At 43.9% G+C, this 14,018-nt stretch overlaps 1 protein-coding gene across 1 annotated transcript; it reads left to right on the top strand.

The window, feature by feature from the left end:
* Positions 1-298: 298 nt before the first annotated feature.
* On the top strand, positions 299-2,224 carry LOC136513634 (rho GDP-dissociation inhibitor 1-like). Its single transcript, XM_066507605.1, has 5 exons — positions 299-616; positions 691-757; positions 844-1,062; positions 1,690-1,814; positions 1,904-2,224. The coding sequence occupies exons 1-5, from the start codon at positions 470-472 to the stop codon at positions 1,982-1,984; spliced, it is 639 nt and encodes a 212-aa protein (XP_066363702.1). The 5' UTR covers positions 299-469; the 3' UTR covers positions 1,985-2,224.
* The last annotated feature ends 11,794 nt before the right edge of the window (positions 2,225-14,018 follow it).

The following is a 14,018-nucleotide window of genomic DNA, read 5'->3' on the forward strand; positions in this document are numbered from 1 at the left end:
ACTTGATTTGATATAATAATGCTGCATGGAAACACATAACAATACAAAGAAAAAAATTCAGGGACTCCAAATATAAAGAAAGAAGGCAACGGAAGAGGCGCGCGAACCACAAAAATCACTAATACTAGGCACAATGGGTGATGGGACGCAATGGTTGGCTACTAGATCCCCCGTTGGACGCGCTTACGTGAGGCACGGCAGAGCACACACTTGGCGGCCCTCCCATGGCCGTGTGGGCTGCACTCTTGTACGCTACAAAACTTTTCTTCCCTCCTCACCTCCTCAACACTTCCAAACCCTATGCATCATTGATCGCCCTATGCTGCTCACAAACACACCACAGCTTGACGTGCCCTCTCGCAAAATTTGAGCAGTGTTTCCTCGTTCCCTTGTCCATTGGTGTTAGTTTACTTGCTTTCCCTCGTCCTCCCAATCAACAGTGTTGGAAACACAAGCACAGGAATAGCTCATGGATGATAATAAGGTGAAAGAGAATGAGCATGAGAAGCATGATGGGGCTGATATTGAGGAAGAAGAAGAGGATGAAGAAGGTCACAAACGCTTTGTTGTTCTTGGGCCCCAAGTCCCCCTCAAGGAACAGCTCGAGCTCGACAAGGTATCTGCGTTAACATCTTCATCTCTGTTTTGACCATTTAGGAAAAAAAGGTGATATCTTACTTGTTAGTGTAGGATGATGAGAGCCTGAGGAGGTGGAAGGAGCAACTCCTTGGGCAAGTTGACACAGAGCAGCTCGGAGGTGATTTTAGCCTCTTCTTTGCATCTTTTCCTTATATTCATACAGACTTTGGTGGATTTCTGAACATATAACAAATTTTGTTGCAGAAACTGCCGAGCCAGAGGTTAAGGTGCTTAACCTGACCATCCTATCACCGGGCCGGCCAGATCTAGTCCTACCAATCCCATTCCAGGCAGACGATAAGGGCTATGCATTTACACTCAAGGATGGCAGCCTCTATAGCTTCCGTTTCTCCTTCACTGTCTCCAATAACATCGTGTCAGGCCTCAAGTACACCAACACCGTCTGGAAGACTGGAGTAAGAGGTGTGCAACACCAAATATGCCTGTGCATGATTACTATTTTCTAGTACTGAATACAACTTGATTAGATCTTCGTGTTCTGCTCATGCAATTTTCATTGAATCTGCCGACCGAGTCATATATTACAGATGACAGAAAGTTTGAATCTCATAGTCTTTGTATATGAACTTACTAAGAATATACATCAGTGTGAAACTTGCTATTTTAATTTTGTTTTTGTTTGAATAGACAACTTATTGTTTCTCCAGTTCATGATATACTTAAAATTGCAGTAAGATTTGCTGCATTAGTGACATTTGTAGACAGTTTTTTTGTACGTAACATTTGAAGACAGTTTTTCTAGTTCATAGTAATCCTCTTATAAGGCAATGCATGATTCACATTATTGTGACAGTATTTTAAGATGTAAAAATAATAACGTGGTACATAAGTGCTGAAAACAAAAACAAAAAGAATCAGGGAATCAGGTTCATGTTGCAGGATAAGTCATTGCATTAGTCATCAAACAAAAAGAATAACATGAGTACCTGAAGACATTTCCATATGGTACAGGAGTGTAGGATTTGATTCTTCATGGTCTACCTGCTATTATCCTTTTTAAGTCGTTGATATTTTCCCCCTTTATTGCAGTGGAGAACAAGAAGATGATGCTGGGGACATTCAGTCCCCAGCTAGAGCCGTACGTCTATGAGGGTGAAGAAGAGACCACACCTGCTGGCATTTTTGCAAGAGGTTCCTATTCTGCTAAACTAAGGGTACCTCTATTTACCAACTTTTATTTCTCATTAATCCTTCATCATTGTTGCTTCACCAATCATTAATAACATTATGTATTCTCTTATAGTTTTTTGATGATGATGGAAAGTGCTATTTGGAGACGAGTTACTATTTTGAGATTAGAAAAGAGTGGCCAGCAACCCAATGATATGGAGCAGCGTTGGCTTCTTTAAATATGTTAGAACTCTTAGTTAAGACAAGCAGACGATCTATTTTATTGCTTCTAAACAATGATTGCTTCACATATCGTTGTCGTTAACCACCTTATTTTGATTCCGTTATTTTACACTCTCTGTTGCATAATATTGTTAATTCACATTATAGAATCAGTCATGTATGAAGAATCAATGATATATTTATGTACTGATGACCTTCTTGTTTCTCTGAAGCACGCACGCTCCCAGCTTCCTTCACTACTTCATCAATTGTTTAACATTTCTCTATCCTGTAGTCACTTTGTTATCATTTATTTTCAAGAACTTACCACTTCTTATTGTATGAATGCATTTGACCCAGTTGTCAGGTCAAGGTTGTTTGTTTGCAAGGCTACAAGCTAATCTATTTTTTTAACCTACCGTTTTTTTTTAAAAAGGAGCAAAACTCTTCTTGGAAAGCAATTCAGAGCATGATAAGCTGTGATACAAGACTCCAATTCTAGGATTACCAGCTTACATGAAACAATAAGAAACTCTCCGCACTCAACTAAACCTCAATCTTCGTGAACATTAGCAGTGTTAATGTAGTGCCTGGTGATAAACTAGTAAGCAAGGACGTCATAACACAACTTGAATTTTAGACTTCTTCTAGTGAGGTGGGCTTCTCCTAGTGTTTTAGCATTCAAAATTTAGTATAAATTTTCCCTATTAAATGCCTCAAAGTGAGATTCCCATGTGCTATGACTAGTGGTAGTGTTTTACTACTACTTAAAAACACTAGGAGAAGTCCACCATTTTGGTAGTGTAATCTTGAGCATGCGTGTTACCCTTTCCTCGTCCTTCTCACTGACATTGACTAAACATTTTTGCATGTAAGATAAGCAAGAAACATCACATTCAATGGCCTTGTTAGTCTTTTTGAATGGCCATTTTATTGCGTACGCTCTAAATCTCCCATGTGGACCTCTCCAATCCAGAAAAGATTAGGATATTTCAGAAAGCCAAGGGTTGGCAAGCAATTTCTCCAAAAATCCTGCACACTGAAGCAATAAGACCCCGTTTGGATTCAACTCTAATAGCTAGCTAGCGGATAGCTCATAGCCTTTTTCCCTTGTGCACGGTGCCCACATCTTGAGGGCGTGGGGGCTAGGTCAAGGCGCGCGCAGCATGGTAGCTGTGGTTCGCGGACAACGACCATGTGTGCAGTGAACAAGCGGCAGACACGGTTTGTAGCAAATAGCGATGGTCGGGGCAGCAGGGGACACGCAGGGACACGTGGGCGGGCACATGGCGAGGCAGCATAAGCGCGGCGACATGTGGGCGGCACACGGCTGCCATTGGGGCAAGCCACCAAACAGCTGGCGCAAAAACATGTGGGTGGAACAAAACCATGTGTAGTTTATGATCGGTTTTGTGATCATTTCCGTTTAGACTCGGGTGTGGCGTCCTACACAAAATATCTTCACCCCGTCGTGATCTACGACATCTATTATGGGCTCAAGGTCATTGTGGCCATGTATTAGTGGGTAATTAAAAGCAAAGTAGGCACTGCCAAGCTGTTTCTAGAGTTCGTGGCATTGCTTTAGGGGTTTCAATTTGACACTGTTTAAATTCAAATTTGATGACCAAAACATGATAACAAAATGTTCACCAGCCACCCAAGGCTCTTCTTCCGAGTATTTTGAAAGCTAGGTTTGTTGTTTAACAAAAATTAAAGAACATGAAGTGTCAATCTCACAATGTTAAATTATTTTCACCACTTAGAATATTCGAAGTTCTTTATGAATTTGACATTCAAACTTGGAGGCTTAATTGATGTTCTTTAAAGTATTTTCAACATTAGGTCTCGTGAAGCCTTGGTCTCCCAACAGACACAAAGGCTCCCACCCCGCGTACCTTCGGGTGCGGCCTACATAGCAGACCTACAGACACAAAAGGAAACGAAGGTAGGGGCAGCGGTCGAAGGTCGGTCCCCCTAACAAGGCCTGATAATGCTGAATAAAAGAAATATGAAAATTTCAAAAATTATATGTGGACCAGAATGAACCACAAAATCTCTATCATGAATGTAATTGAACCACTGATATGCTTGACCAAATATGCATGGTAGAATAGATTGAAAACTGAGCCACTTATGAACATTCACAAAATCTACAAACACATTTCTTATCCCAGTGATGGATACCTAAATGTCGAGGCAGAGGTGAGGTCAAAGCAATGGCATCATTGTTCCTTTGCGGCGCCCTTCCAAGAAGGATCCTAGTATTGGGCAATGGCCATCCACCAACACGCGATTGTATCCCCTTGGCAAGAAGAGAGAAGGATCAACGAAATGAATCACCATGTTCGCAGATGGTGCGCTGGTGCTTGAGGACTTGGTTGCTCAATGACATTGAGAGAAAGAAAGAGCACCAGCGGTGGAGTGGAGGCACGATCGATGAAGGGCAACAAGAAAGGAAGGACCAGCGAGCTGAGGAACCCGCGGAGGTGACAAAATATGGAACCACTGAGACATTCGGCAACTTAAGAGAGCGATAGAGGGATCAAAGAGGAAAACGTTTAGGATGCTATAGTGGGATCTATAGGCGTTGGACCTAATTTAACCTGAGCCAAATGATCAAAAGAGTCAAAACATAGGGAACCACTGGGCCCAGTGATGAGAGTCAAACATAGGGGTATGTCAAGTCCCTAGGAAAGAGACTCCCAACCGAGAGACCCTCGACTGACCCCTCCAGGGTCACTCGGGGGCTATACCCATCGGGTACACTCGCGTGTACCCTCCGATCAAGGATCAGGCAAAGCCCGAGCATGCTCACGGCACCTGCTCATGACTCAGGGGCTTGCCAGAGCACCTGGGTCTCAACCGACGGTAGCCCAAACCTGATCCCCGGCTTGACCCCAGTTTGAGCTAGTGTCCGGGCAGGATCCAATGCCATGGGCATCCACCCTCCTGAGCTTCCAAGGCTCTAGAAATGGCTCGGGGTCTCCATGGCGCTCGCCTAATTGACAGGCGCGAGGTGCTACCGGGCACTCCACTGACAAGACCACGTAGATGGCGTGACATAAGGGGACAAATCATCCCTCCGATCTCAGGGGCGCCAGGCTCTCGTGCCCACCGATCAGCCCCTGAGCCAGAGCGCCTTCGCCACCAAGGAAGCCTCGAGAAGGCTCACTCGGTGAGGCCAAACTCACAACAGACAACACCTATGGTCAAAGCATCAGGGCCAGTAGAGTCAGGTGTTGCCCAAGGTGCCTCTGACTCCATGACAACGCTAAGGTCCATCCACACCGCAGCGGCGCTCTCCTAGAGTCCGGTGCATGAAGATCATAGACTAAAATCCCAAACCACCTTGTACCCTATTGACACCTGTGGAGGCACACATAGATAAAATCCGCAAGTGCATGGGTATTGAAGTAATTTTTACCCAGAGTAATATCGAGTATCGTATCCACAGGGAAACATGTGTATGTCATCTAAACACTAGTTTATCCAGGGATAACAATCAAGGTATAAGTATGAGTAGAGAGGATTCCTATGGTTATGACCCTATGCAAAGCAAGGCTTATGATTCTAGTGTTCACTTTGGGACGCCGCTTAGACGGTAAAGCACCGCTAATAGATAACTCTACCAACGCGACTATGGACCTACTAATTTAAGAACCTGCTCAATTTGGAGTGAACTACAAAGGATAGATGGGGTTGTCACCTCCCACTACTACCATGCAACTAGGGAGCAGGGAGCAAACACAGGTAGCCGATAGCCTAAGCACTATGCTTATGCTAACGATTACTACTCTAATCCAACTAGTAGGAACTAGAGTACTCAAAAGAACTGTGAACCCGTAAACAATACTTTAAACAAAAAATCAATTACCAGAAGTATCTCAGATGTAGACTTGGAGAAGCCTAGATCCGCCAAAGTACAAGCCGTAGAGGTAGCACCGACATGCCGGTACTTCCCCCATACTCTTCCCTTACACTCTCTCTATTATGTACAAAGAATAGATCCTACCTAGAGGACTAATCTCTCTTGAATGCGATGCCCTGATCCTGAGATGAGGATATGAATTAGGGTTTCAGGATAGCTCTAGGGAGGGGGAGGGGCTGCTATATATAGGGGGTAGCATCAATTATAGACCCTCGGATCAAACCGACTTGAAACAATGGCGTAGATTTGATCTTTAAGGCGGTGGAGAATCGACGTACGAAGGAGGGGATGACATGTGGACCCCATAGGCCAGTCGACCTATAGGTGGGGCCGACCGGCCTCTCCCAATGATAGGTGGGGCTAGGCTTCGGTGGTTTGCCTTCTGGATGGTTCCAGAGTCTTCCTAAGTCAGTTTCGTTGTGGATAAACATAATTTGCTCCGACGATTGGGTCCACCTTGCTTGTTTTTTTGGAAAAACCCTGCTAAAAACATAGATTCAGCATAACTCATGGAATTTGTCAATTTAAAGTCCTAAACCTATCTTTGTGATCATTTTCATGCATTTATACAAGTTATATTGATGGTTTATGATTAGTGTTAACTACCATCAACAAGCTCCACCACACTTAACCTTTGCTAGTCCCTAAGCAAAGCTAAACTCAGCTAAAAGGATCTATACAATGCCTAGAGGGGGGGGGGTGAATAGGTGTATCTAAAAATTTCTACGTAATCTCAAAGTTAAATGTCTGTGATAGTCGGAAGTCTCGATAGTTTGGGCCAAAACTTCCGGCAGCTCGAAGTTCCAACACAAACAGCTAGGAGTTTTGGCACCTACGAGAATTTCACTACAAGTGCTAAAATGAACTTTGAGTGAAAGTTACCTTACAACCCCACTCCCTAGTGGTAAAATGAAGTGTTGGTGTTGCACCTTTGATGCCAAAAGGTCACCACTCCGTAGATCGAGTCCAAACCCTAAGAGGAGAGTTAGGGAGGAATACAAACCAACAAGAACAAATATGATAGCACAAATCACAACAACAACAAGCATGTGGGACACAAGAATTTATCTTGACCCTTGGCAACCCCACAAAGGAGCTCCTATGTCCTCGTTTTTGAGGTGACCACAAATTTCGGAGTCTCTTCCACCTCCTTGCCTCTCTCAAAGCAACCACAAAGGTTACTTGAGCTTTCCACTAAGAAATCGAGGGTAATACAAACTTCCCAAGGCTCTTCCACAAGATGGAAGCTCTTGGGCGATGCCTATCCAGCTAGGGTTCTAAGAACCCAAGTGTAATAGACGCAGATCCAACTGGCTTAATGAAGAAATTAAGTGCTCAAGCTTGCCAAAGTGATTCTCTCACTCAATCCATTCTCCTTTCACTCAAAATCCTAGGGGGGTCAAAGATTGGAGCAAAGGGGAGAGGAGAGGGGCGCCTTGAATGCTTGGGAGCTATTTTGGATGAAGGTTGGTGAGCAATGAATGAGTAGTGCCAAGTTAGAATAGAGAAAAGAGCTATTTATACTCATAGGTTAATCCAACCGTTCAGATTTGGGTCGGAAGTTTCGACACAGATCGCCGAAACTTCTAGCACTATGCAAAAATATTGTTCACACAAATAGTCCACTATGCTTGCTCACATATCGTCGGAACTCCCAGCGGTCGCCGGGACTTCTGGCTTCCGTCGGGACTCCCGATAGACATGGCGAGCCAGGCGACTAAGTCCCAAAGCGTCGTGACTTCCGACAGGAGCCGGGACTTCCGGCACCCAGAACTCCCAACTTCCGTTGGGTCTTCTGATGGGTGAAGGTGCGTAGGTGGGCTACGGCTAAGTCAGCAAGCATCGGGACTTTTGGCACCAAACATTGGGACTTTCGACAGCCGGAACTCCTAGCTCACGTCGGGACTTCCAACTATCAAAAGTCCATAAACTATGTCCAAGTGTTTATGAGGTGATTTTATGTCTCTCTTTTGATTTTATTTTTATGCTTGAGCGCTCTATCTTCCTCAAACCACCTAAACTTGCATCCCTCTTTATAGTACGACATACTTAAACAAAAAACAAAACACAAAAGCTTTGGAGAGCGCTTTGGGTTCATCTGATTTTTGCACTTGAAGAATTGAGGGATACTATTTTATCTTAGATCAACTCTTTTAAAGCTTTCAAGGGACTAGAGCTACAATATATCTCATTAAGATTTCATTAGTCCCTAATTTAGATGTCATCAATACACCAAAACCCACATAGGGGGCAAATGCACTTTCAATCTCCCCCTTTTTAGTAATTGATGATAACCAACTTAGGCTTTCATAAGAATGTAAGAATTTAAAGCTTTTGAGCCCCAAAATTTATAGAGAGCTCCCCCTTAATATATGTAATGAATTTGAATTTCAATGATGATCATGAACACATCACTTGCATATCTTAAGATAGAAACTCCTCCTAAATTTTGCAATCTATGGGGTGCAACAAGTGTATGTGAACAAGTGAATATCCGTGAAAAAGGAGATGCAATATGACATGTGATATTCACACAACAAGTAAAAGAAAATATGATGGCCAAGATATCAAAGTAACAACTTTAAACAACACATGTCCATCCAAAATAACATCCACCATTCACATGTAGAGACTAATAGATATGTAGATAAACATTACTTGTCCTACAATCATCCATGACACACACAAATATAGTTGTCCATCAGATACTGCCACTACATGACATACTTCATATAAGCTAAAAGTTTTAAAGTCTGACAAGCTCCAAGCGACCAACTAACTTATTACAATAAGATCAAAGCCTAACACTCCCCCTTTGTCAACAAGTGCCAAAAGGGGTAGGCCGCATGAAAGAAACGACTACTCATCATCGTAGTCCTCGTCCTCGTCATGGTCACCACCACCATCATCGTCTTCATTGCCATCATCTTCCTCACGGTACTCCTCTTCATCGATATCCATTTGTGACTTGCCATGGGGGCAGGGCTGATCGGACGACTCTCCATAGTATCCCTTGCAAGCCTCATCATAAAGCTCAAAAGGATCATGAAGTTGCTCTAAGTCCCAAGGCGGTGCGGAGTGAATGTCAAGCTTCTACTCAATGCGATGCATTCGCACTAGCATCTCTTGCTCACGCTCAGCACTCGCACAACAAGCTCCAAATAGATACTTCATGAAGAACTTGAACTTGCTGGAGGGCTTACCACTAGAGGAAGAGGAGGACTGAGGCTCCTCACTATGAGCACGGCGAGGGTGCATAGCATGTGGTGGAGAAGAATGACAAGAGGAAGAGCCCAAAGCACTTTTGCCTTTGCCTTTGCCCTTAGCAATCTCCTCCAACTTGTGCTTTGCCTGAAGGGAGAGCGTGTTGGAAAGTTTGAGCTTCTTGTGAGGATTGTCTGTAGGGAAGTGAATGCCTGACGCATGCTCAATGATATGCATGATATACGGAGCATAGGGGTAGTGCTTCACCACATCCTCACTAGCATCAAAGATCTTTATCCAAATGTACCGGCTAATAGAGAACTTGGTAAAGTCATCGCCAAAACAGTCAAGAACCACCTGAGAGTCATCACGAAGAAAAGTAGAGTCACCATGCTTTAGATACAAGATCTGGCGAAGAATGTTATTGAGCACATAGTAGTATGGCTTCAACCAAACTATCTGCCCATCAGCACGATGACAATCCAAATACATGTGCTAATACTCATCCATAGCAAGAGGGGAAATCTCAGCAATAGTAGTTGAGCAGCGATCCCTACGATCCAAACCAAGAAGGCGAGCAAAGGTAGGAAAGTCAACCTTGTAGTGCTTCCCTTCAGTGGTCCAATGAATGACACCAGTATCTTCACAAGTGTCCAAGTGGTAGGAGGCATAGAACTGACAAATAATCTTGTTGTTCCACGGCTTGTGAAATGCCATCAGCTATGCTAACCCCATCCTCTTCAAGTCAGTGATCAGCTGCTTAAGCTCCAACCTAGGCAATTTACCAAGTTCATAGGTGTCAATGGACTTCATCTGAACCACTAGAGCCTCTCTCTTATTGATGTAGCAGAGATAAACCAAATGATGATAGAAGTCAAAATGAAATGGTTCCTAGAACCTATACTCAATCCTCAAATCCTTGGGCTCATCATAGAGAGGTTGAGCACATCGATGACGAATCTCAGCCACATGATGACGATAATCTACCATCAAGTGTGGGATGTAGCCACCAGCGGGATTAGGGGTGCACTGAGGCTCCCGAATGGATGGAGTAGGACCAGCGAATGAAAGCAACCGGCTGATCCCAAAATAGCCTAGACCATAAGGTGGGGTCATTGTGCACACATCCTCATCAATAGTCCTCCCTTCTTGATCAAGAGGTTCCTTAACAGGATCAATAGCGGGCACATCACCAAGGCCAAGAACGAACTCTTGAGCAGCAGCACCAACGGGTGGAGCTGGAGCTTGGGTTTGAGCACGAGAAGCACGAGCATGACCACCATGACCACCAGCTACATCACGAGGGAGGGACACCTTGGTGCATCCGGTCAATCGAGAGGATGCAATGGGGTCATTGTTCTTCTTGGAACGCTTCTCACTACAACGTGGAGGAGTGTCATCACTACTAGAAGCCATCGCTACAGAGAAAAACGAAGAGAAACTAAGAATCAAGACAGAAGAAAGTTGAACGAGAGCCTAGAGATGGAGAAACATGGATGGAGTAGTGACCAAGGGGTCGGAGGTTGGAGCCAAGATTTTTGGCACACTTTGGTGGCCAATATACATGGGGCTCCAAATCTATGCAACCATTCACACAAGGAAGGAAGAGGAGGAGAGAGGGAGGAAGAACAAAACTAGGTCACAAGGTACACTTGAAGTTAGGGTTAGCCATGGAGGTTGTACCTTGGGATAGAGAGGAAGAAAAGGAGAAACACCAAATCCGCAGCATCAACGAGCAGATCCATGATAGGAACCACCAGCGACGACAAATAATGGGAGGTGGAGAAGTCGATAGCATCGAGAAGTGGATGCAGCGGCGGCATCAGGATTCCTGAGTGGAGTATGAGGAAGGACGAAGCCAGAACCCCCAACGGCGAGGACGACTAGAGCTCCCATGGCATGGGCACGACGACGGCTATGGGCGACATGGGTGCATGGTGCGGCTCGAGGGAGGGTGGGAGGGGAGAGCAGATGGTGAATGGCAAGTTACTGGGCTTGGCCGTAGTCAAAGCAAGTTAACCCTATGTCACACGTGGTCAAACGGGTGGCCAAAGGGGCACCGACACAGATCTACATTGGAACTTCTAGTGCTAGTGCTGAGTCGGGAGTTTCGGCAGTCGAAAGTTCTAGCCGGAGCCAGGACTTCCGGCAGTCAGGACTTCCGGCTTGATCCAGGACTTCCGATGTAGGAAGATTGAAAAACGTCCTAACTTGTACTCACAACGCCATGTGGGGCAAAAATATGATGGACACTAACATTTTCACATGTGACTAGATTTCAATCATCCAACACAAAGCAATAGTCACATAGGAAAATTATAAAATAGATTTTGAAAGCATCACACAAAACTTTAGCAAATCTTTTCTCTTTTCTAGATCATACATATTATGTGCAAGACATCAAGCCACGTTACAAGAATCAATGATATTTAGCTCACTCCTCAAAGCACAAAATCTTGAATCATCTAGGGGCTTTGTGAAGATATCGGCTAGTTCCTTTTAAGTGGTCACATGATGAATTGCGATATCTCTTTGGCTTCGTGGTCTCTCAAAAAGTGTTGTTGGATGTCTATATGCTTTGTTTGAGAGTGGTTTACAGGGTTGTTTGCCAACTTAATGGCAGTCTCGTTGTCACAGAAAAGGGGAATCTTGGTTAGCTCACAACCAAAGTCTTTGAGAGTTTGCTTCATCCAAAGTAGTTGGGCACAACATGCATTGGCCGCCACATACTCGGCTTTGGTGGTGGACAAAGCAATGGAGTTTTGCTTCTTAGAGCTCTAAGACACCAAAGACCTACCAATAAATTGAGAAGTCCAAGTGGTACTCTTTTGGTTCACTTTACAACTGGCATAATCCAAATTGGAATAGCCAAGTAACTCTAAAGTGGAGCCTTTAGGATACCACAAGCCAAGATTGGGAGTGTGCACTAAATATCGAAAAATTCTCTTAACGGCCATCAAATGACATTCTTTCGGATTAGCTTGAAATCTTGCACACATGCACAAAGGTAAAGGAGAGATCCAATCATGGAGCGATATACCTTTTGATCGATGTCCTTTTCTCCTTGATCAAGGTCAAGATGTCCATTGGTTGGCATAGGTGTCTTGATGGGCTTGGCTTTGTCCATGTCAAAATTCTTCAACATGTCTTTGGTGTACTTGGTTTGACTTATGAACGTGCCATCCTTGAGTTGCTTGATTTGAAATCCAAGGAAGAACTTTAACTCACCCATCATGGACATCTTGAACCTATTCATCATAATCCTACTAAATTCCTCACAAAAAGCCACATTAGTGCTACCAAATATTATGTCATCGACATATATTTGGCAAACAAAGATATCATTATTGACTTTGCGAGTAAATAAAGTAGCATCAACCTTTCCTATCTCAAACCCTTGTTTGAGTAGGAAATCCTTCAAGCAATCATACCAAGCTATAGGGGCTTGTTTGAGCCCATAGAGCGCCTTATCGAGCTTGTAGACGTGGTTAGGATACTTGGGGTCTTTGAAGCCCAGTGGTTGCTTTACATACTCCAACTCGGATAGGGGCCGTTGAGAAATGCACTCTTCACGTCCATTTGACATAGCTTTAAATCATGATGAGTGGCGTAGGCAAGTAGAATATGAATTGATTCTAGCTTAGCCACCGGTGCATAGGTCTCCCCAAAATCTAAGCCTTTAATTTGAGTGAATGCTTGAGCCACCAACCTTGCCTTGTTCCTTGTCACCACGCCATGCTCATCTTGCTTGTTGAGGAAGACCCACTTGGTTACAATCACATTTTGCTTGGGCCTTTCCACTAAGGACCAGACTTCATTCTGAGTGAAGTTGTTCAACTCCTCTTGCATGGCTATCATCCAATCTGGATCATGAAGTGCCTCTTCCACCCTATGAGGTTCCAAAGGAGAAACAAACGAGTAATGTTCACAAAAACTTGCTAAACGAGAACGCGTCGTTACCCCTCGTCGGATGCTCCCCAATATGTTATCAAAGGGATGATCCCATTGAATGGATTGATGCACTCTAGGATGTGGCACTTGAGTTGATCTTTGGATGGGGCCATCATCTTCATCATCATTGTCATGATCGATTGGAGGGTTGTCTTCACTTCTTTCTTCATTGTTGAGTTGAGGTTGAGCTTGCTTATTATTGACACCATCTTCATGAGAATGACCTTGTGTTTCATTTGATCTCCCATCTTGATCATTTCTTGTTGTGGAAGCTTCACCATGTTCATTGGATGAAACATGATGAGTGGTTGGATCAAGATTGACATGTATAATATTGTCATCATCTTCATCTTAAATGGGCTTTACTTCACCAATTGCAAGCTTCTTGATGGTTTTATGTGGAGCTTCTTCATTACCTACAATCTCAACATTGACTTGCTTCTTTTGAGAGCCGTCAGTTTCATCAAAAGTCACATCTACCACGATTTCAATCAAATCAGTGGTTTTATTGAAAACACGATATCCATGTTCATTAGTACCATAACCAAGAATGAAACCTTCATCAACCTTTGGTGCAAACTTTGAGCTTTTGGATTTCTTGTTAAGTACGAAACACTTGGATCCAAAAACTCTAAAGTAGTGCACCTTAGGCTTTTTACCGGTTAGAAGTTCGTAGGCGGTCTTGTCCCTTTTCTTGTGAAGATATAAGCGGTTGATAGCATGACATGCCGTGCTAACCGCTTCCACCCAATAGTTGGTTGGAGTCTTGTATTCGTCCAACATTGCTCTTGCGACTTCAATGAGCATTCGGTTCTTCCTCTCCACAACACCATTTTGTTATGGAGTGTATAACGTCCCGCCTCTATGAGGCTGGGCCCGCTTATATCTGGTAGCTTTTCTAGGACATAGACTGCCCTCATAGACCCACACAAGTCTTTTCTAC

This window comes from Miscanthus floridulus, chromosome 16 (genome assembly GCF_019320115.1).
Source record: "Miscanthus floridulus cultivar M001 chromosome 16, ASM1932011v1, whole genome shotgun sequence".
NCBI lineage: Eukaryota > Viridiplantae > Streptophyta > Magnoliopsida > Poales > Poaceae > Miscanthus > Miscanthus floridulus.

Coding starts and splice junctions, on each gene's coding strand:
- LOC136513634 (XM_066507605.1), top strand. CDS start 470: ATGGATGATAATAAGGTGAAAGAGAATGAGCATGAGAAGCATGATGGG. Junction 758..843: donor TGACACAGAGCAGCTCGGAG/GTGATTTTAGCC, acceptor ATTTTGTTGCAG/AAACTGCCGAGCCAGAGGTT. Junction 1,063..1,689: donor CTGGAAGACTGGAGTAAGAG/GTGTGCAACACC, acceptor CCTTTATTGCAG/TGGAGAACAAGAAGATGATG.